Below are 24,369 nucleotides of genomic sequence, written 5' to 3' on the forward strand. Positions count from 1 at the left end.
AAGCCCTCAATACATGTGAACAAAAAGACCTATTTAAAACACCCCCCCACAAAAACAAAAAAATCTCCAGCCCTGGCCTGTCTATAACTGTAAAGACTATTTAACACAGTGCTCTGTGAAGGTTTATATGTAAAGCAAAATTATAAAAAGAGCAGAGACACAGATACAAGTCTGCTTTAAAAAGGAATACCTTTATTACAACAACATATAAATAGGTTTCTTTGTAAATAGGTTAAGATCCAGCTATCATTTCAAGAGGTTTATTTTGTGTATTTAAAAAGGGCTGTAGATGAAAACGAGATTATAATGGTGCTCACTAATAAAGACCCATTTTTTAAAAACTAAGCTTCGCAGAACTGACATTTGGAAAGATAAGATATTTGCTGTTTCATTCTGAAAACTCTCTCGTTTGTCTATTAAACAGAACAAAAAAACCCACCCCGAAAACCAAAAGTCACATTTAACCAGAAGCTACAAATCTTTATATCAAGCAATGCTCTGTAATGAATGACAGACACATAATAGCCACATTCTGCTAGCTATTGAAAGCTGTGAATCTCCTGGACATTTCAAGTACAGCAAAGGGAAAGAGCTTTCACAGGGGATGAGAAACCAGAAAAGCTTAATAGGGCTTGTCTTAAACAGTTAAACATCTCTACAAACGATGCAAAAAGTTGAGGAACAGCAGTGTGTTATGTCATTATGGAAAACAGGCCCGGGGCAGCTTCAGTTTCTGGTGCTGAACCTGGATTCAACTCAAAAACAGCTTCATCACATTAACATTATCACCATGGTCCAAATGTGCACAGTAGGAACTAACATTATGTCTTTGTGAGTACAGGGTAATCCATTGAAACCCCATTGAATGTGTTACAGTTTGCATTCTCTTTAATCTCATTGCCTCTTCCGTGTAAAAATAAATAAAAAGGCACCAGAGGACATTAAGAGTGCAAGCACCCTTCCCAGCATAGGAGATGTTCTAACACTTCAGACTGATGCTAAAGGAAACCTTTATACCATCCTACACTAGTCTGTTATTTGTTACATATTTTACAGTAAACTGATTTACATATGTTTCAGAGGTTTTTTTTTTTTAAAAACAGTATCTGTATTTTTTCGTATCCTTTCACCTAGAAAGCCAGGTGACACGGGGTGTGTCTACACAATCCACAGCAGAGAACCTCCCAGCCTGAGCTGACAGACTTAGGCTAGTGGGGCTTGTGATAGCACTCTAAAAATAGCTGCACAGACAGCACTTTGAAGTTACAGCTCAGGCTGCCAGTCAGGCTCTGAAGCCAAGAGAAGGGGGGGGGTTTCGAAGTCCAAGGTCCAACCTGAGTCGCAACTTCAAAGCGCTGTCTACACCGCTATTTTTAGAGTGCTAGGCTTCTGCTAGGCTCCAAGGTGGGGCCAGAAATGAGGAGTTCGGGGTCTGGAAGGGGGTGCCAGGCCTGGGCAGGGGGTTGGGGTGCAGGAGGGGATGAGCTGCCCACACCTACAGCTCCCATAAGCTGCGGTTCCCAGCCAATGGGAGCTGTGGAGCCAGCGCTGGGGGGTGGGGGCAACGCGCGGAGCTTCCCTGATTGCCCCTGCTCCTAGGGGCCACAGGGACATGCCAGTCGCTTCCGGGACTGACAACCCCAGCTTCCCCCCCACAGTGGGGCAAGCGGGCACTCGTAGCTCCAGCCCCAGGGGGCAGGGGGAGACTCAGGGCTTCCAGTTTCCGGTGCGGTGAGTTGCTGCGGGCCGGATTAAATGAAGCAGCAGGCCGAATCCGGCTCGTAGGTTGTAAGTTCCCCACCCCTGCTTTAGAGCAGTGCCAATTTTGCATCTAGAAAAGGCATCACTGCTCCTGGTCTGAATCTTCCCTGTCCTAGTCCTCAGGCCTCTGTGGTCTTTAGCAATGGAAGGGGACAAGGGAATGAATTTCACGCTGGGGAGGAGAAGGAAATAAATCAACTTGCCAGAGAATTAGAAACAATGACGGCTGTCTGATTACTAGCATAAAGTCTGGGGAGAAAGGGGGAAAGGAGGAGGATTAAGGGGCAGAGAGTAGGTAAGGTAGTCTAAAAGATAAACTACTTTTTTCATGTATCACAGATATCAACACAAATGTAATATAGATATAAAACACTTTACCCACAACTGAAATGCAGCAACTTCTAGGACAGAACGTGGCAGATTTTGGAACAGCTACTCCACACCAAAGTTAAGGATGGAGTGAAAAACTGCTGTATATACACAGAAGGAGATTTAGACCAAATGTAAATACCTATCACAGACTGCACATTACGTTGGGAAAAAAATCCAACCTTATTTTGTATTCCACTTGAAAGCCACTGATTAGCTTCTTTGCATATACTGTGTAGTCTAAAGAATATTTTCAGCTTAAATTTACTAGAAAACAAACTCCAATCCCACAACACTCAAATTAGCTCTCCCTTTATTTCATTACTGTATTTAATTTTCCCTCCTGCTTATTAAAGCTGAGATTGAATGCTAATTACTTTAATCATAAAGTATCTTCAAACTGAGTATTCCTGAGTGTCTCAGAATTCTTAAACATTTATTATTCCGTAGTTCAATAATTATCCAAAATATCATTTGATAATTAAGCATATTTCTTAAGTGTCCTTCACTTGAATTTTGACCTTTATGCTAATGGCTTGTTCAGAATTATTCAGTCTTAACAAGATATTTTCTGCAGCTCCACAGTCAATTTACTAATTATATATAAAACCTCTTACCAAGTAGTTAATGATATAAAATCTGTCATATTCTGTATTTTTGGCATTGATTCTGCGATGCTGCTTTTTTCTCATGTGATCTTTAAGTGTGTTTTTGTCTCTGAAGGTTCTCTCACAGTATAAACACTGCAAACTAAGATATAAAGGTAAACAAATTAAAAGACAATTTAACATAGACCAGGGGTTCTCAAACTTCATTGCACCGCAACACCCTTCAGACAACAAAAATTCCTACACGACCCCACAAGGGGGGACTAAAGTCTGAGCCTACCCGAGCCCCATTGCCCCAGGTGGGGGGGAGGGGAAGCCAAAGCCCAAGGGCTTCAGCCCCAGGTTGGGCGCCTATAACCTGAGCCCTGCCACCCAAGGCTGCAGCGTTCGGGCTTCGGTCCTGGGCGGTGGGGCTGAGGCTCAGGCTTCAGCCCTGGGTGGTGGGGCTCAGGCTTCAGCTTCGGCCCCAGGTCCCAGCAAGTCTAATGCCAGCCCTGGCGACCTCATTAAAATGGGTCACGACCCACTTTGGGGTCACGACCTACAGTCTGAGAACCGCTGACACAGAATATTGCAAAAGTATGTAATGAGAGTCTGAATGATAACCAAACAATGGAAAGATTTTGCGTTAAAACAGTACAATTTAATAATATTTAATTAAACTGAAGAGAGATACAGTAAGATTAATCCTAAGAATGTGAGAGCAAGCTAAATGAAAGAGATATTCAAGAATTTATCTGGAAGCATCTTAAAAGTGGTGCAGGACAGTCAGACCATGGCATAGTCAACCAAACACACCCAGATGACAAGCTAAGAAGCTATTAAAATACAAACAAAAAATAAAAGGATGTTATTTATTTATTTTTATTTACCAAAAATTTCCCCTCTGCAAGTTACAGGACTGACAGATTTGTTAACCAATGGGCTCTCAGCCTGCATGCAGCTACATAGGCAGAACCAGACTGGTCAGTCACTGTTTCTAAGCATTGTTGCTGTAAACTATCAATTCCTACTGCAGAGCAGAATTTTATACCCAAGAATTCCAAGATGGCAAAGGAGAGAAGCTATGATTCCTGCACCACAGCTTGAACTTCCACCAAGTTCTGGAATGGGAAGAATTTGTGGAAGATTTTCTAGATGCCCGCAAAGTGGAGGTTATACCTTCTGAGAATCCTTCCTCTCATGTGATATTATCATTCAAAACCAGGCAGTTTGTTTTAGATGCTCTGTCTCTGGGTGACAAATTGGTCCCTGAGAGAAAAGGTCCTGCCCCTTGATGACTTCCCCCAAGTCCCCTTTTTGAGGTCTCTTTAGCGCTCTCCTGCCTCAGATTCTTCTGGGAAGAGGGAAGGGGGGTGGGGGATGAGCTGCCTGGCCTGTGTGGCAGCTGGGCTCATGTACTCCACTGCCGGGTGGGAGGGCAGGACAATGGGGTTGGAGTGAGCCATGTTGAGGAGATAAAGAACTTGGCCCCCTCAGCCAGTACAGAGCCATCCATACTACCCGTGCCCTCTCCCTGACCTTCTGGATAGTTCTGGTTAGCAGGGAAAAAGGAGGCCACCTCCAGGAGACAGCATCTGTGCCTATTGCCCTTGGATCCCTCTCAGGAGAAAAAAAGAGGAGCCCTTGCAATTCACCTGTATCACTGTCAACTTTTAAATCAAGATTGGATATTTTTCTAAAAGCTCTGCTCTTGGAATTATTTTGGGAAAGTTCTATGGCCCATGTTATACTGAAGGTCAGACTAGATATGGGGTTCTCCAACTTCATTGCACTACGACCCCCTTCTGACAATAAAGTTACTACATGGGAGTGGGGGCACAGCCCAAGACCTGCTGCTTCAGATGGAGGGGGAGAAGGGGCCGGAGCCTGAGCCCCACCACCCTGGGTAGGGGTGGAGCTCGGGCTTCAGCCCCAGGTCCCAGCAAGTTTAATGCTGGCCCTGACGACCCCATTAAAATTGGGTCATGACCCACTTTGGGGTCCCAACCCACAGTTTGAGAACCACTGGACTAGATGATCACAATGGTCTCCTCTGGTCTTGGGATCTATGAATGCACGTAGGCTCTGATACTGTAGCCCTTACTGTCCACAGATCTCACTGAAGTCAAGGTGAGCTCTGTGTGCATAAGGGTTGAAAGATCACACCTTTAATCCATCATTTAAATCAATGTATATAATACAAGAAATTATGAAATAGCCAGAATGAAATTTGAAAAGAAAACAGTATACGTGAGAGAGCAATATCCTATTTTTTTTAAATCCTCCTGAATGCACAATTACATTTTAGCCCAAATTGCTTCCAAAACTAACAGTAAAATGATTTAAGGCTATTTTTTCTAAAAGATTACATACTTGTCAAGTTTCTTCTGTAATGCAGCCAAAAATTCATTACAATTTACAATGTTATCAGGCAGCCCAACATTAAAAGCATGATCTCTTGCCATGTGATTGAAAAGAACAGACCTAAAAAAGATATTAAAGAACATTGGAAATATTTGTGTAAGCATGTGAGAATTATTGAGTTAGTGCTTTACCATATGCTAATTGCATTAAAATATAGACAAGCCAGCATCAAATAAGCAGCAATAACAACGTTTCTGTTGCTGGTAGGGATGGAATTAGTTTGACTTCCTGAAGTAGAAAATTTTAACTTCAGCCCTACTGCATGTTTCAGTAACACTTCAATTACTTAGTCCACATGCATGAAATCTGAGCCACTAACTGAAAATTACAACACAATTTTATTTTTGACCCACATTATTATTACAGTTCATCTACTAATGCGTACAGGTGTTTTGAGAAACATAATAAGAGGTCATTTCTCAGCTTGCTCTCTGCTGGTTATCTAACAAAAAAATTAAGGCTATATTTTCAAAAATACTATATCCTTCTCAAGTGTCTTCTGTAATGCACTCAAAAATTCATTGTGATGTAATGGGGCCTTGGTGTAAATCAGAACCAGGCACTACGTCTTTGGAATGGAAGAAATTAATCAAGATGCTCCCAATTAGAAAACTTCCTTGAAAGGTCAGCTGTATTTATTTTTAATCACCATCTTTTCAAAATATTTAGGGAGGATTTCCATTTAATTTTTAAATTTCATGCAGAGGACTTGTTAAAGTCCTTCCACCTTTCATTAGCAGTTCCACATTCTACATACATTTATTCATATGATGATTCATATTTCCTTCTTTTATATATTCCCATGCAGCTAGACAAAATGACTTTCAACTTCCATCTGAGGATTATTAGATGAAAATCCCTTCAAATACTGATCTATAGCTTGTCAGATGTGGTGTAAGATGGTTTCACAGACTCCCAATCCCTAGACTAAACAACACTTCCATCTCTTTACAGTATAGGATGCAGAAGTCTGGTTCCAAGAATCACATCAGAATCCTTCCCTAGTTCCAGTGCCCACTGAGCTGGCTTCAGGATATTTTAAAAACAGCGAATAAAAGACAGGGTCAATGAACAGTTAATTAATAGGAAAAAAATAGTAAATATGCTCAAACTACAAACCTGTTTCCTGTGAATTCTTTATCGCAAAACATACATATGCTATGAAAGCTTGTATCATTTCTTTCACGCTGTTGTTGCTCCAGAATTTCTCTCTGCGTAAATAGAAAAAGTATTTGAACACTCAATCTTAAATAAATAAATAAATAAATAAAGTCTAGCTAAGAAATGTTATTTTTTGGACTACTGTATCATGTCATATCTTAATCACTAATGCACAATAATGAGAATATGCAGCTGAATCTTGAAAGTCAGAAAGATTTCAACAGCATACATAATGGTAGTGTACAATCCAGAGAAGCTCTGAAACTCAAATAATCCAGTACAGATTAGATGGAAAGAAATACCACTGACAAGGAGATTTTTTTCCCTCAGCTGGTTAAATGATCTATCAAGGATGGAACATATTAACTGGATTTACCTTAAGGCCCAAATTTAGACCTGGTGTAAATAGGTGCAATGGCGTTGTATATGTTTATGCTTAATTTAAATTTTATCCTCAATGTCCTAACATAAGCACAGACAAGGTGAGGACATTTTTAATACAAACAGATATCATAAAAGTAGTCTGAGTTCCTACTAGTAGTTATGGGGATAAAGGAACACAATGGAAAAGTGAAGCTTGACCATCCTTGCCATTAGCCTCATCTGATTTAGAGTGACAGGCTAGAAATTTCAGAACACTGCGCTCACAGAACTTTGCTAGCAGAAAAACAACAACAAAAACCTTATAACAAATAATACTGTGCCTGAAGAGAATTGTTATATTGTTTCAATAGCAATACAGTAGTTAGCCCTGAGGAGGCACTTCCATTCTATGCATCTCAGGACCATAAAGTTTGTCAATTTCTGGAAAATGTAACCTTTGGGCTAAAATTTCTTATCCTTTTTCTCAGCCCAAATGATGTATTGGCAAGGTTCTCATTCTCTGTGCAGAGTGGAGCTGCTGCATTCTTTAGAATGCTTCCTCTCTGTGGAGAGCCAGCTCTACTCTCTGGAGACTGCAGGGACTGTGACTTGACAATGCAAAGTAACTCAGTGTATTCAAACCACTTTCTCAGAATTAAGCCAGGGGAAAATATTAAGGTCTTGCCACATATCCTGGAAGCCAACAAACTCAGACATTACACTGCTCTACAGCCAAAATGCTTCTGAAATAAATGTAGTCAAACTTTACTAATTCTGGGTCACTGAGAACGAAAATGATGCTTAAAATTGTTGACTGGCTCTAGTTTTCAAGATATGCTATTGGGTCAGTATATACGACCCTTGACTTGGGAATGGCGGAGGATAAGTGAGTTATAAAGGGAAGGGATCTCAATTTAAACCAGAAATGACTAAAATACATCTTTGACTGGATCTATGAATAAATCTATGACTGGATTTGGACAGTTCTTGCTTTTTAGGCAAAACAATGAATGATGCAATCTGAAGCTGGAATTGCGTCATACATGATATGAATTGCATCATGTTATTCCTAGAAGTCATGGATGATGCAATCATAACGAAGCTTACATCACTCTGCTGAACAAATTGCCCTATATCAGCTCTAGAAATCATACAGTGTCGTGCTCTCTTATTTGTCAGTGTTTGATTTTGCAAAGGGACACATTTCTGTTTAGCCAAAGTGAGCAGAGATGCCTCGTACTTGTGTGAACAGTGCAGATAACTTCTGCTATGTTTGTGGCGAAATGACTTTTGCATCACAAAAGCACAGTATAACCACTATGGTTAAGAAAGCCTATCACCTTCATTTTGGCTGCAAAATTGGAGATCAGGACAAGAGGTGGGCCCCACACATATGCTGCAACACTTGTGCAACAAATCTTCGCCAGTGGTTAATCATAGAATATCAGGGTTGGAAGGGACCTCAGGAGGTCATCTAGTCCAACCCCCTGCTCAAAGCAGGAACAATCCCCAGACAGATTTTTGCCCCAGATCCCTAAATGGCCCCCTCAAGGATTGAATTCACAACCCTGGGTTTAGCAGGCCAATGCTCAAACCACTGAGCTATCCCTCCCCCAACAGGGAGGAAAGTTGAACAGGAAAAGAAAATCTATGCCTTTTGCAGTGCCAATGATTTGGAGAGAGCCAACAGATCATACCAGCAATTGTTACTTCTGCATGGTGCCTCCAGTTGGGAAAGGTGTGTCAAAGAAGAAAAAGTGGACTGTGCATTATCCGAACATTCCATCAGCTATACGCCCAGTACCCCACGGAGAAGGACTGCCGGTTCCTGATGCACCAGAATCATTCTCACTTGAGTCAGACGAGGAAGAGGAAGAGGATGAAACTTCTGGTCCTGAACCATCAATGTCACAGGACCCACATTTTCTCCCATCCTCCTCCTCTGAACCACACCTTATAACACAAGGTGAACTGAATGACCTTGTCAGGGATTTGGAACTACCCAAGAGTAAGGCAGAGCTGTTGGGCTCCAGACTACAGCAGTGGACTCTCCTGGCAGGTGATGTTAGGGTTTCCATGTTCCGTGACCGCCAAAAGGATCTTGTCCCATTCTTCTTCATGGAAGGTGATCTTGTAGCCTGCAACATCATCGATGGTGCGATGGCAGCCCTCAACATCGTTCACAATCCAGATGAGTGGAGAGACTGTTCATTGATTCATTGAAGACGAGTCTTAAAGCTGTTTTACTGCATAATGGCAATGTTTTGCCATTCATTTCAGTTGGTCATGCAGTCCATATGAAGGAAACCTATGACAACATGAAGCAACTTTTGAGGTGCATAAACTATGACCAACATCAGTGGCAGTTTTGTGGCGATTTGAAGGTTGTTGCTCTCTTGCTTGATCTGCAGACTAGATACACAAAGTACTGCTGTTTTCTCTGCGAATGGGATAGTCGTGCAAGAGATTCCCACTACATCAAGAAAGACTGGCCACTCCGACAGTTATTGGAGCCTGGGAGGAAAAGTGTTCAGCATCCACTACTTGTTGAATCAAGGAAGATTTTGTTACCACCCTTACACATCAAGCTGAGTCTGATGAAGAACTTTGTCAAGGCCATTGACAAAACACAAGCAGCTTTCAAGTACCTCCGTGGAAAATTTCCAAGGTTAAGTGAAGCTAAGATAAAGGAAGGTGTCTTTGTTGGTCCTCAGATTCGTGAACTTCTTCGAGATGATGCATTTGACCATGCACTGCGTGGCAAGGAAAAGACGGCGTGGAAAGCCTTCCAGTTAGTGGCAATAAATTTTCTTGGAAACAACAAGGCAGACAACTACAGGTTGTTGGTGGAAAACCTCCTCAAGGCATACAAAAGCCTTGATTGCAACATGTCACTAAAGATACATTTTTTGCACTCTCATCTAGATTTTTTTCCACTGAACTGCGGAGCAGTGAGTGACGAGCACGGCGAGCGATTTCACCAGGACATTGCAACAATGGAGAAACGCTATCAGGGCAAATGGAGCCCATCAATGCTTGCAGACTATTGCTGGACAGTGACAAGAGATGCTCTATTTAATGAATACAAAAGACAAGCCAAGAAGCGCTGAGTAGACACTGAATAGGACTAAACTATGTACATAATATTTTTTTGCCTTTTGTTTCATAATAAATTTTATTTATATAACCCTTTTGCTGACTTTTAAAGTGTTACATAAACAGTAGAGGTGAAATATGATCATGTAAAGCAACCATAAACACATGAAAAGACCTAGGTTTCCAATTTATGATTAAAACTCTACTATCTACACAATATACATAGACATAAAATGTAAAAACTTAAATATCTTAGAAACAGTAGCCATTCAGTTTTTTTAATTGTCATATGTGAATTCAGCACATCAAAATACATAATAAATAGCACATTTTATCTCTGAAGCAGACGACTTCTCACAAATTGTAGACCAGTGTTATTGGCCCAACAGGTGAAACACATTCGAAGTCCAGAGCCGCACTGAAAACACCCTGTCTCCATCTCCTCGGGGACTGGTCAGAAGTGTCTTACAGCCAATTTCAACTGTTGGAATGAGGCACAGAGAGAGAGCGCGAGCACGAATGACTGTCAGGATCCAAAACACATATGGAGCTTAAACATTTTACTGCCAATAAGAAGAAACCCACTCAAGAATTCCAAACTCTTTTTGACTGCTTAGAAACTGGGACAATAGTGTCTTCTTACTTCCAGCCAACCAAGCCTCTCAGAGGTTGCAGATAGTACGTATCAGCAACCTCGGCTTAAGATTCCGTCACATCTAAAAGTTGCAAAATGAAAAGCATTCACCACATCACACCATTGGGTTATAATATCTTTCAAAATTAAAACCATGCTTAATAATGACTACTTCAAACAGGAAGGGTATGGAGAAGGATAGAGATGACCTGGAGGTCTAAGCATCAGATGTGAAATGCCTTCCACCAGACTCCCTAAAACCACCAGTTTACATCCCATCAGTGCTGACTCCTCAGGAAAATAAATGGAGTACAGTACAATATAAATGGTGGGGGTCCTTCAGAGGAGAATATATGAAATGAAAAGGTCAGTCTGCTTTGCATGGACATAAAATGTCCCATAGCACATTTCATAGGATTCACACTGATATCCATGGCCAACATGGTCCTCCACCCAATGTCGTGCCCCATGATGTCTGGCTACTAGCACTATAGAACTTTTAAAACATACCATTTGGACTTTGTTAGAATGAAAGATGCCATGTTCATTTTAAATGTTTTAAATAAATTATTAAATAAAAGATTTTAGTTTAAAAAAAACAAAACAGAATTAATTTCCTAGATATTTTCCTAACTGTACTGTACTACCAGGAAGACACTGTTATGCAATATTTGATGGTTAGCTGGATAACTCACGATTCCCACCTCACATAAAGCTCCTTTTTCTATCTCCTTCACAAGATAACATACTTACTATTCTGCAGCACAAATCTCTTGTTTTCCCCTATATAGGTATGTTTGGCAGCTCAAAGGCATTATTTGAAGATGTGAGATATAGCCATTAATACAGCATCACTGTTCTGATATTTCACTCCATGGAGTTTTTAAAAATCTCATTCAAATCATCCAAACAAAGTATTCACTTTATCATTTTCTTTTATTATTCATTGTTAGAAAGTTACTTTTAAAGCTGATAAATGCGCTTAGTGCTTGCAAAGGTGAGGGATTAATAGCATTGGCTTGAGTCATGTATAGTGAGAACAAGGAGTTGTGCAAGATTTCCCTACAACTCTGCCAATGCACCCTGTTTTTACAGTCCTGGGATTCTGCTGAATAGAGAATAGTGATTGTACCAAACTGTGTAGCAGTTCTGTGATCTGCATGAAGAACGACTTTTTTATTTTGTTTTTAAACTTGTGACAAAAGCCAAGGTTTGAACTCAGGTTATGAGGAAAAGCATTGGTGCTGTAATTCATTTCACCAACTGCATTAAATTTTGAGATAATTCTAACTCTTTAAATATATATTTCTGCAATTAAATATGTGTACTACAAACAGAAGTAAACAAAATATTTTAGAAATTTAGAAGAATGTTCCAAGACAATTTCAGTACACTATCATATCACAGTGATGAAGAATGTTTGGGCAATCGAAGTTACTGGAGGAAAACAGGAGAGAACAGATTACAAAATAAGTGGAAGTTACAAAACTACAACAAATAAGAATAAATAAAGATTTCAAGCACAGACAGAAATGGGTAGTCCAAGATGCCAAAACCAGAAATATTATTTTCAGGCAATTAATTTACAATATAAATGCCAAGCCCGCATGCCAAATGGCAAACATATGGATTTTAATGGAGTCCCCCTTCCTCTTCATCAATATGTTGTATTAAAGGGACAATGTCAATCTGCAATCTAGTCAATTTCAAAATATGAGTTAAAAATAACATCCCCAAGTCCCCCAGCCATTTTTTATGATTTTTAAACTGCCTCTCTCCTCTGTTGCTGAGGGAAAGACCCACACAAACAACATGGGAAACTGAGTAAATAATTATAGGACAAACAGATATACACGCAAAGTGCTATCAAATGCAATGTTAAATTGGACAAATAATTTTTTCTAATCTCTTTGTGACTGCAATCCTACATGTAGCTTGTAAGAAATGTAAAAAGTTTCAGACAAAAGTAAATGCTTTTAGATAGCAAACTCTTTGAACTATGTGTTTATACTGAGACTAGCACAATGAGGCACTGATCCCGAGTGTGGCGTTTGAGAATTAGCATCATACAAATAAGACAATGGTGACCGTAGAAATGTGACTTAATTTGATAGAAGCCTTTTATGCCCTCACCTTCTCAGTCTATGCATAGGAAAATTCCTGGATATGTTTTCCTCATCATCTACAAACAAGGAGGCTATAGGTAAAAGGAAGATGCAAGTGATATGGAACATCTAAAAAATCACCTTTAACAAAGAAGCTAATGTATTCAAAAGTTGCCAATAAACATTTTCAGTTCCACTTACCTCTTTTCTTGGTCTTTATGAAAAACCTCCCTAAAGCTCCTACTACATATTGCTCTCTATAATGCTGATCTGCCAATATGGAAAAATTCAACCAGATTATGAGCTAATGTCCACTTTCCATTTAAACAGAAAGGATCAGGATAATAGCATGTAACTGCAGAGACCAGGGCAAAAGTCTTCAACTGCCCCAGTATATTAAACTGGGAATACAAAAGAAATTTGATCACTGAGAAGAAATGTGAAACTTGGAGGTTAGAAAAATGTCACTCTTTCATGATGCTCCATTTGAGGTTGTGAGAAGTTCAGAGTCTCTGGCATAAAAATTGCAGTCTCCCAAGGGAGTCTGAGAAATTGCAAGTGTTTCTCTTCTTGGCAGCATTGTTTTGGTATGAATTATCAGCTTCTCCCAGAAGCACTTAAAATAGCTTTTATATGGCTAGCAGCTTACAGCAGGTCTATGAATGAATGACTTTTCCATGTAGCTCAGATGCAATAGACCTGACCTTAACAAAAGCTCTAGGAATTGTTGAATTAGAAAAGACAGAAGGCTCAGACTAATAAAAAACATGTGTTGTCTTATACTATCCTTCTTCGTTCTTGAGGATAGCACTGAAAGCCTCAAAATTCTAAAGAAAGAGCTTCAGAAATTCTGAAAAACAGATCTTGACAAGCATTAGGTATAGGGGACAGAAGGTCTGTCTAAAAATGTAAATGACCTTATCATTATAGAGTCTGAGCAAACGACAATCATTAATGGATTTTATCTTCACAGCCTCTCTGTGAGATAGGGAAGGATTTTATCCCCATTGTTACAGATGGGGAATTGAGGCACAGGGTACACTCAGTGGGACTGGGTCACACAGGGAGTTTGTGAATAGAGTAAGAATTCAACTGTTTTTTGAGTCTCAGTCCAGCATCCTATCCACTAGACTATCCAATTCCTACAGTTGTGGTTACAGTAAAGGAATGGAGGCTGTTCTTGGTTCTTCCCCATTAAGACCACTCTGTTCTTTTGTTTCCCAGTTCATAAAATAACGATACTTATCCTCCTTTGTAAAGCCCGTAGAGAGTAGAGGTGTTATTACTGTTATAGGCCCGGATCCAGCAAAACACTTAGGCATGAACAGTTTCATTGTTAAGCATATGCATGAAAGTTTTCTTGGATTGGGGCCAGATTGCTCTGAAGCTTGCAGGTTCTAGCCCACCACATGTAACTAGATATGGCCCCTCAATCAGTTTCTCTCTAGACTGAGGCCATGTCCACTTTGAAAGTTTGGTTGACGTAAGTTGTCAGCGAAAGCTGCCAACTTCTGTATATTGCTTGGGTGTATGCACTCTTGGCTGCTTGGTGGGTGCCGTGAGTGTTCACCATGAGTGGCTGTGTTGAGGGAAAATGCAGCGCACCATGGGTAGATATGCCTGTGAGCCCCATGCCGCCATCCAGCACAAAGCCTTGTGGGACATTTTTGCAGAGCTTTGTGGGTTACCAGCAATTCACCCAGGGATTTCAGGAAAGTAGGAGTCAAGTTCCCAGAATACCACATTCTCTATCCCATAGTGTTTGTTCCATTTTGTAATTTTCGTGCCATTTTTAAATTCCCATAGTTCCAGGAGCCACTTTTCAGTCTCTACTATGTCTCTGACAGCAGCATGGACCTTTCAGACCTCAGCATTATTTTACTCATTGCTAATATAGGACGTACAATTCTTCTGTATTTGTAAAACTTCAACGAGCACTACTATAATCGGGTATGTGAGGAGATGTTCGACAACAATGACTGGATGCTAATGGACAATGAATAAAAATGCCAGGTTGCTCCTGGCATTAAGGAGCAGCTCCACATAGTGAATCGCAGCTGCTGGGCCTGAAAATGGAGTGCTGATTAGTGGGATCACACTATAAAGCGGATTTGGGATTACAAGCAGCGGCTGCAGAACTTTTGGATGCGAAAGGCCACGTTCCTGGATTTGTGTGCTGAGCCTGCCCCAGCCCTCCTGTGCAGGCACATTAGAATGCCAGGTGCATTGACACTGGACAAGCGAGTGGCAATTGAACTCTGGAAGCCTGCAACACCGGGACAGCTATCGGTAAGTGTACAGTATATAGTTAGTTGTCATGGCACAAGTTCTTATTGTAAAAAGTGCCATGACACTTCCCTACTGGGAAATTATTTTTAAGTCCATTTGTTTAAATATACCATGTTTCTCACAGAGGAGAAAGCTACTGTGTGGTTGTTATAGATAGCTTGATAGCACTTAAACACCCAAGTCAGCATCAGAGCCCCATTATGCTAGGCACAATAAAAATGCATAAAAGTGATTGCTCTGAAGAGTTTATATTCTGTCACCCTTACTTACAATGGGAAGTAATATAAAATGCTCAAAATTATAAATATAAAAAGCCTCACAACACTATGCAAACTTGCAGTCTCTGGCCTACATCTCAGCTTTCATTGTCTCATACAACTATGCTAATCTCTGCATCCAGCCCAACCCCCTCCTCCTTACTAATCACTATGTCTCTTTTTCCCCACATCCACACCATTCTCCATGCTGTCCCATGAGCTTGAAACAACCTGCTAATAACTGTACACAAAACAGCACCCCTTTTCTTCAAATCATCAGTTAAGACCCATCTGTACCAATGTTACAGGCAAACAAAATCAGATCAGCTTCAGATTTGTAGAGTCCCTGTCATAGAAAGCGAGCATTGGCCTGAGCATTTATGAGGAGTGTAAGAAAGAGAAGCTCCACTCTCAGATTTGGGACTCTCTACTAATAGTTTAAAAACAGCCATACATAGAAGTTGTCAACTGCAAGTTTTCAAACATACTTCACAAAGTGAGCCAGAACAGGAGTTGCTTAACTAATGACAGCAGGCATGAAAAAAAACCTGCTTGAGAATGCTAAGCAAACAGCAGAGGAATTTGATTGGCTGAGAGAAATCGTTGCTGAGCACATAAACATAGCTAAGGAGGGTCAAGAGAGGCAGAGAGGAGCTGGCTATCTGCCAGCATATTAGAGGTCAGCCTCATAGCTTGTTTGATGTCCAGAGTAGCCAAACTCCATAAGGAGGGAGACAGTATTTGGCAGACTACTGGGAGAAGGGCAGAGGGACTTCTGAACACTCAAGCTTACCAGTTTTTCCACATGATTCCCAACTTGCCACCAATTTAAAAGGAAACTGCAATTATGCATTTCAAGTAGAAGAGCCACAAGGGATCAAGACAAGGACAGAGTAGGCCCGTTACTCAGTGAGAGGGGAAAGACAATAACAGAAAATGTGGAAATGGCAGAGGTGCTTAATGACTTCTTTGTTTCAGTTTTCACCAAGAAGATTGGTGGCGATCTAACATAGTGAATGCCAGTGAAAATGAGTTAGGATCAGAGTCTAAAATAGGGAAAGAACAAGTAAAAAATTACTTAGACAAGTTAGTTGTCTTGAAATCACGAGAGCCTGATGAAATGCATCCTAGACTGAGTCTAGTCAAGGAGCTAACTGAGGAGATATCTGAGCCATTAGCAATTATCTCTGAAAAGTCATGGAAGATGGGAGACATTCCAGAAGACTGGAATAGGGCAAATATAGTGCCTATCTATAAAAAGGGAAATTAGGACAACCCGGAAAATTACAGACCAGTCATCTTAATTTCTGTTCCCAGAAAGATAATGGAGCAAATAATTAAGAAATCAATTTGCGAACACCTAGAAGATAATGAGGTGATAAGTAACAGCATAGATTTGTCAAGAACAAATCGTGTCAAACCAACCTGACAGCTTTCTTTGACAGGGTAACAAGCCTTGTGGATAGGGTGGAAGCAGTAGATGTGGTATATCTTGATTTTAGTAAGGCTTTTGATACTGTCTCGCATGACCTTCTCATAAACAAACTAGGGAAATACAACCTAGATGGAGCTACTATAAGGTGTGTGCATAACTGGTTGTAAAATCGTTCCCAGAGTGTAGTTATCAGTGGTTCACAGTCATGCTGGAAGGGCATAATGAGTAGGGTCCTACAGGGGTCGGTTCTGGGTCCAGTTCTGTTCAATATCTTCATCAGTGATTTAGATAATGGCATAGAGAGTACACTTACAAAGTTTGCGGACGATACCAAACTGGGTGGGGTTACAAGTGCTTTGGAGGATAGGATTAAAATTAAAAATTATCTGAAGTAAATAGGATGAAATTCAATAAGGACAAATGCAAAGTACTCCACTTAGGAAGGAACAATCAGGTGCACACATACAAAATGGGAAATGACTGCCGAGGAAGGAGTACTGCGGAAAGGGATCTGGGGGTCATAGTGGATCACATGCTAAATATGAGTCAACAGGGTAACGCTGTTGCAAAAAAAGCAAACATCATTCTGGGATGTATTAGCAGGAGTATTGTAAGCAAGACATGAGAAGTAATTCTTCCGCTCTACTCTGCGCTGATTAGGCCTCAACTGCAGTATTGTGTCCAGCTCTGGGCACCGCATTTCAGGAAACATGTGGACAAATTGGAGAAAGTCCAGAGAAGAGCGACAAAAATAATAAAAGGTCTAGAAAACATGACCTATGAGGGAAGATTGGGATTGGAAGATTGGGATTGGGTTTGTTTAGTCTGGAGAAGAGAAGACTGAGAGGGGACATGATAACAGTTTTCAAGTACATAAAAGGTTGTTACAAGGAGGAGGGAGAAACGTTGTTCTTCTTAACCTCTGAGAATAGGACAAGAAGCAATGGGCTTAAATTGCAGCAAGGGAGGTTTAGGTTGGATATTAGGAAAAACTTCCTAACTGTGAGGGTGGTTAAGCACTGGAATAAATTGCCAAGGGAGGTTGTGGAATCTCCATCACTGGGGATTTTTAAGAGCAGGTTGGACAAACACCTGTCAGGGACAGTTTAGATAATACTTAGTTCTGCCTTGAGTGCAGGGGCCTGGACTAGATGACCTCTCGAGGTCCCTTCCAGTTCTATGATTCTAAAATGCCAGCTGCTCGCAGAGGTATCAGGGTGGCAGGAGGCATTTGAGGGTGCCACGTGAGGAATGAGCATGGGCAAGGCTGGAGTGCAGGATTTGGTGTGACCACCAAAGAGGTGGCATAGCTATAAAATGGAAGTGGAGTCTTGGAAGACATGACAGTGTTGTTAACGACCTAGTGATTGCAAGGATCAGGAGAGATCAGGCTAAAGCAAGGAAATGCTGGAGGCAATCCTTGAGATACTGAGTGAAGAACAATAAGTATTGCTAGTAGTAACCACTTCGGGTTTTTAGATCACATTAAAATAAAAAGTGATATTTTACCCCCCATAGGATTCATGGCCCAACTGATGTGTCACAATACAACTTGCCCTATCTACACTAGAGTTTTAAAACATGTTAAATAAAATGTATTAGCTAATATATCTTAAAAACAAAAACAACTTTTATCCTACTGTGGCCAAACCCCTGGAGACAGAAGGTTTGAATTCAGAAGCAAGGGACATCAACGGAAGCCATATTAGTAGGGTTACCATATTTTGTGCCTCCAAATGGAGGACACCCCCCAGGGGCCCCGGCCCCGCCCCCAGCCCCGCCCCGCCCCAACTCCGCCCCCTCCCAAAGTCTCCGCCCCCTCCCCTGCTTCCCGCGAACATTTGAGTCGCGGGAAGCCTGTAGCAGGTAAGGGGCGGTGTGGGGGGAGGAGGCGCGGCCCAGGCTGGCCCCCCGGTGGCTCCAGCCTGGGTCGGCTCGGGCCCTGGGGTGCCGGCCCCGGCCCACCACCCCTGGCCCGCCCAGCACTGCCGGCCCCCCGGACCCCCCCGGCTCGCGGCCCAGCGGACCCCCCGGCCCAGCGGACCCCGCGGCCCCCCGGACCCCTCCGGCTCGCGGCCCCGTGGACCTCCCGGCCCAGCGGACCCCGCGGCCCAGCGGACCCTCCGGCTCGCGGCCCCGCGGACCTCCCGGCCCAGCGGACCCCGCGGCCCAGCGGAGCCCCCGGCCCCCCCCGGCTCCCGGCCCCGCGGACCTCGCGGACCCCCCGGACCCCCCGGCTCCCGGACCGGCACTGCACCCCCGGCTCCCCGCCCGGCCCCGCGCCCACCCCGGACCGGCACTGCGACCCCGGCCCGGCACCGCGCGCCCGGCCGGGCTCGGCACCATGCCCCCGGCCCCGCGGCCCCGGCCAAAGAGCCCTCCTGATTTCCCGGACATGCCCGGCTTTTGGGGATTTCCCCCCGGACGGGGATTTGAGCCCCCAAAAGCCAGACATGTCCGGGAAAATCCGGACGTATGGTAACCCTACATATTAGTATCTTTTCTTTTGTAGAACTCCACACAAACCTATTTGCCAGCTGACCCTTAATTGTTGGATTTGTTCAGAGGCAGAGGGCTTCGCAAAGCAAAATAACTGTTTGACTTGCAAATCAACACTCAGATTGCAGCAAAGGGAAGTGAAAAACTGGAAGCCTCTATTGCTGAAACCTGAGCTGTGACTTTCTTAGCCTCAACTGTGGCTGCAGCTCAGGTTTCAGCCTCATTTTTCCAATAAAAAGAGGAAAGTCAGGATCTGACATTTCTAACCTTCAAAAAAGGGCAGAAAAAATATGGATTCTTTAAGTTTCATAAAACAGCAGTAAAAGGCACAAACATTAAAATATTTTTTTTTAACTTCACGGTTAACCTTTGATAAATGCAATGTTTGCTTTGGGCCAAATCCTGCACTCCTGGCTGCAGTCGAGGAAGTCCGTAATTGCAGATGAGCTGGTGTGGGTCTGACACAAATAAAACCCAAACCCCACGCACAGCCCAGCTCTGTTCTGCAGACTCCCTGGGCTATTTTTATTGTGGTATCGCACAAAGGCCCTGATTGGGAGTGGACCTTACTGTATGTAAGCACTGTGAACACACGCTGGAAGACATGGACCCTGCCCCAAAGAATTTACAATTCAGTGTACCCAGGTTCTGGGGACAGATCAGAAGAGGAGCAGGGTAGGGACCAATGGATTTACTGTCTGTTTCTCCCTCCCCATCTACCCACCCACTGGTGCTATCACAGCATTTCCACAAGATGTACACAGCAATGATGATTTCACATTTTAGGGCAATTCCTGCTTCCTCCTCTGAAGGCACGGAGAACCCCTGGCAGTGAAGCTAATGTGTGTGGGGGAGGGAAAGGAGGATTTGGAGTACTGTGCCAGGGATACACATATTCCATTGGCCCAGAGGATTCACTGCAGCCCAATCCTCTAGTGCGCTCTCAAGTGACAGTGGGGTGCACTGGGCTACAGAGCACTTCTTTAATCAGTGGGCTAATGTAGCTCTGCAAAGTGGCTAAGAAAAGATACAGCTTCCCTCTCATCTGCCAAGCCAAAGCTAATGGGTGGGGTGGGGGGGCTAGCAAGAGGATTTGGCCTTTGTAAGCCCTCAAAATGACGTTCTGGTATTCCCATTTTTTAAACCACAGGATTGGTATATTATTGATTATTATTATTATTATTATTACTACTACACACAGGAAAATTTGTGCTAATGCATGGCACATTCTTGCGAGGAAAAGTTATTCAGCACATTCAACTCTTTTTTTGCTCTGGGCATATTTCCCACTGGAGTGGAACACTGACATACAGCCTGCAGGTAAAACTACTCCAAGAAAATGTGTTTTGTTGTTGTTTTTTTAAACTGGCTATCAGGGAAACAAGCTAAAATCAAGATTTATCTCTGCAGTTTAGCATAAAATGCCTTCCTCTAATTCCATATAAATGTACATATTTGATTTTATACTATGTTGTTTCAGTTTCTTAAGGTACTTAGTCCTCAAAATAATTACTTACCAGTCTCTTTTGCTGGAGCTGTTCTCTTAGTAATCTGTCTTCTGGTAAAACATCACATAAAAGAAAATAATTGTCCTGTTCCTCTGTTAAGAGATTAGGAAATGAATGCAAAGGAGACATTTGCAGCTGTTTTGCATATATTCTGCACTGTAACATGCTCAACCTTTCCCCCCCCCCCCCAGCCTCAGATATAATTAGACTGTTTCAGTTAAATATTTTAAAAATTAATGTAATTTTCATTTTAAGAAAACTACAGTTTTATTTTACTTTGTGGATCAACGCCAGGCATAGCTAGGTAAAATCTCATTAATATAAATGGACTTGCAGCCATTTACACCACCAGTCGATTTATAGAAGGCCAGGATGTGCATAGCTCTGGCACTTTCTTGTGCCCCCCCTGTTGTATATAGGTTCTTAAATTGCCCTTGTCACTGTTGTAGCTGAACATGTTCTAGTTGTGTATTTAATGATGCAACGAACATCTTCAATGTGTGGTTAGCTCTCTCGCTTTCTTTCTCTCACCAGAAGGAGAATTGTGTGTGTGTGCGCGTTGGGTGGGGGTGGGAGTGAGAATAGTGTTTTATTTTTATATACACATTGCTATGAGTTTATATTAGAGAAAACAAGGCTGAAGAAGTTTGACCTGAACTGGGAGATAAAGGTGGTGAGGTTTGTGATGGTCCTTAGTTGAATGAGCTCCCCCTGAAACTAACATCCTTGGACTGGCCCCTGAGAATGACGTGTCTCCTGCCCAGACAGAATGTTCCATGGTGCCAGAGAAGCAGAGCTGTCGACCACAGTGTTCATCCCGGAGCTTTAGATGATCTTTTGCAGAGGCCAGACACAACTGCTGTCTTGGCACTCTTAGTGCACTGAATAGTTCCTCCTGTGGCAATACTTCCCACAGAGTGGGAGAAGAAGTGAGGCCATGACCCAATTGTGAACAAGAGCTGGCCATAGAGACAGGGTGTGCAGAGCTGAAGTAGTTCAGGGGGTGTGCTTCCCTGAACACTGGGGCAGCTCTGTGAAAACTGTGCCTCCCATTCACACAGCTGGTATCTGAGCTCCCTTTGCAGAGCAATGCTGCTTCCAGGGCTTGATCCCGGAAGTTGCTGAGCACCCTGGCCCAGATCCAGCAAAACTCTCAAGCATGTACATAGGCTCATTCCTAGTCAGCCGAGCATTTAAGAACATGTTTAAATCCCACTGAAGTCAGTGGACCTAAGTATGCACAGAAGTGCTGAGCTGAATAAGTAGGAGCTTACACATGTGGTTAAAGTTAAGCACATACTAAAGTACTTTGCTGGACTGGTGCCCGATTGCTCACCATTTTAAAGGACTGAGTCTGTAGTACAGGCCACAGTGTATCAGGTAAGGAAATGAGCAGTGTAGATAAGGGCACACTTACCTATTGGAGCTTCTGAATTGGTTCTTATCACACTACAGAAATCTGTGATGGGCTGCTCGGTGAATCTCTTCTTCCAATATAAAATGTATCTTTAAAAAAAAGTATGCGTGTGTGAAGGAGGAATCTTTACTATAAAATACTGTATTTCCTAAACTACTGGTCCACTGTATCCTACTCCCATCCTTTTAATTCTTATTTCAGGGTTTTTTAAAATGTAAAATTACTTATCCAATGCTGGTTCTGTAGAGCTGCCATGTATTGCGAGACTATATTTTAATAAAGTGATATTGTTCTCCAGTTCATGAAAGTTATTCAGCTTCACTGAAGCAGATTTCAGCAAAAACAGGCCTGATCCAAAGTTCACTGAAGTCAGCGAAAAAGACTTCTACTGGTTTCAATGAGCTTTGGATCAAGCTTCACATAAGTAATGGGAGTTGGTCACATCTCTAGAAACACCCATCACTTGGTTACATTTTTACTAAAAAGAAGTACTTACACATTTCCAAAAATACTAGATATAGATGGGATATCCTTATATATGGTATCCCTCTACCATTTCCATTTTCCATTTATTTTGGAGCAGGCCTTAAAATAGGAAGATATTCTCATGTTTGTTTTTAAATCAGTGAACCTCTCCTACTCTGAAGTTCTAAGGAGAGTGATGCTGCATAACAAGAAATCAGGATAGAAGTTCATCTTACAAGATTGCATTAACAGCACTCCAGTGTTTACTCTTTCTGGAACAGGTTAAGACTCAGAGTTATTTGAGACACATGCAAAAATACAAGACATGATGGAAGCATCAACTTGACAAACTTGAATGCTTTTAGACCAAATATTTGGTAATGGGCACACAAGGTATAACAATATCCAATGGCTGGAAATTGAAGCTGGACAAATTCAAGTTTTTAACAGTGCGGCTAATTAACCACTGGAACAACTTACCAAGGGTATGGTAGATTCTTCATTACTGGCAATTTTAAAATCAAGATTGGATGTTTTTCTAAAGAATATGCTCCAGTTCAAACAGAAACTGAATCAGGGAAATTCTATAGCTGGTATTATGCAAGCGATCAGACACTAGAGCAGAGGTCCCCAAACTGTGGGGTGGGAAGATTCGGGGGGTGCAGCGGAGCCCAGGCCAGCCCCCACGGGTGGTGGGGAGGAAGTGCCACCCAGCCCCGCTCCGCTCCCAGCTCCGCTCTGGTCCCACCCCCAGCTGCAATCCAGGCTCCCGGCCCCATGCCCATCCCCACCCACAGCCTTGGCTCCTGACCACAGCCCAGCAGCAGCTCTGCACCCAGCCCTGGTCCCACCCTCGGCCCCTTGCTGTGGCTCCGTTCCTGGCCCTGCTCCCGGCCTCAGACCTGCCTCTAGCTGCAGACCCAGCCTCGGCCCCCTTATCCCTGTCCCCGTCCCCAGGGGGAGAGCAGATCACAGACGGGGTAAGGGGGGGACACGATGCTGAAAAGTTTGGGGACCACTGCACTAGAGGATCACAGTGATTCCTTCTGGCCTTATAATCAGTTAATTATGGCTGCATTCATAGGGAAATATAGCAATCCAAGGGCTTGTCTACACAACACTTAGTTTCCAGCAAGCTTGGGTGTTAATCTTGTTGGATTAAAAATAATAATTCATACATTTATGTTGTAGAAAATGTAAGAAAGAATGGTTCCAGAACAGACCCTGGATTTGGCCTGACCATTAGAAAGAAATACGTCTCTCAGCCTGCTCTCTCAACCTGCTGAGTTTGTGCCAATTAAAAGAGGCCTGCCAGCAAGGCCGACTCCAGGCATCAGCTTACCAAGCAGGTGCTTGGGGCGGCCACTTCGGAGAGGGGCGGCACGTCCAGCTGTTCGGCGGCAATTCAGTGGACGGTCCCTCACTCCTGCTCGGAGCGAAGGACCTCCCGACGAATTGCCGCCACAGATTGCTATCGCGGCTTTTGTTTTGTTTGGCTGCTTGGGGCAGTCAAAACCCTGGAGCCGGCCCTGCCTGCCAGTTTGCAAGGTCTGTGCTAATTGTAGAAAAACATCCAGAGACAAAGAATTTGTTCTAAAAGTAACAAGATAACAGCTGTCCTTTATGGCTGGTACAACTTTGTTTTCCTGAACTCCAGAATAAGATTTGTGAACCCCCCCACTCTTGCATGCTTATTTTGTTTGCTTCCTTTTAGATGTAACAAGTGGGATAAATAAACTTATTGAAGTCTGCCATATCCCACTGATTTTAGAATGGTTATGTTAAAGGATGGGTAGCTGATAAAATGCAGATGTGACAGGATATACGTTGGAGTGTGAGTGTGATTGTATGTATGATTGAATGAGGAATGAAAGATTAAAGATTGAAGTGCCAGCCTTAAAATAAGACCGTTTGGCTGAAGTATACAGTGGACGAGATAGCCCAATAACCCAGAGGGCATACTTGCCCCCTGGACAGGGGGGCTGAAGAGCCAAGG

General features: G+C 42.6%; 1 protein-coding gene across 5 annotated transcripts in view; it reads right to left on the reverse strand.

Annotated features, from left to right (window-relative positions):
* Window positions 1–24,369, reverse strand: part of ZNF277 (zinc finger protein 277) — a 79,468-nt gene that overhangs the window by 11,790 nt on the left and 43,309 nt on the right. For 4 of the 5 annotated variants that reach the window (XR_008444532.1, XM_054024130.1, XM_054024148.1 and 1 more), the window contains 5 exons: window positions 21,909–21,997; window positions 20,501–20,583; window positions 6,264–6,355; window positions 5,094–5,204; window positions 2,748–2,880 (listed from right to left, as the gene is read on the reverse strand). Coding sequence is in view for 4 of the 5 variants with exons in the window: in XM_054024130.1 (XP_053880105.1) it covers window positions 2,748–2,880; window positions 5,094–5,204; window positions 6,264–6,355; window positions 20,501–20,583; window positions 21,909–21,997 (508 nt within the window). In the remaining variant the exon portion in view is untranslated. The remainder of the gene's footprint in view (window positions 1–2,747; window positions 2,881–5,093; window positions 5,205–6,263; window positions 6,356–20,500; window positions 20,584–21,908; window positions 21,998–24,369) is intronic. The other variant, XM_054024138.1, reaches the window with a different exon arrangement.

This window comes from Malaclemys terrapin, chromosome 1 (genome assembly GCF_027887155.1).
Source record: "Malaclemys terrapin pileata isolate rMalTer1 chromosome 1, rMalTer1.hap1, whole genome shotgun sequence".
Taxonomy (NCBI): domain Eukaryota; kingdom Metazoa; phylum Chordata; order Testudines; family Emydidae; genus Malaclemys; species Malaclemys terrapin.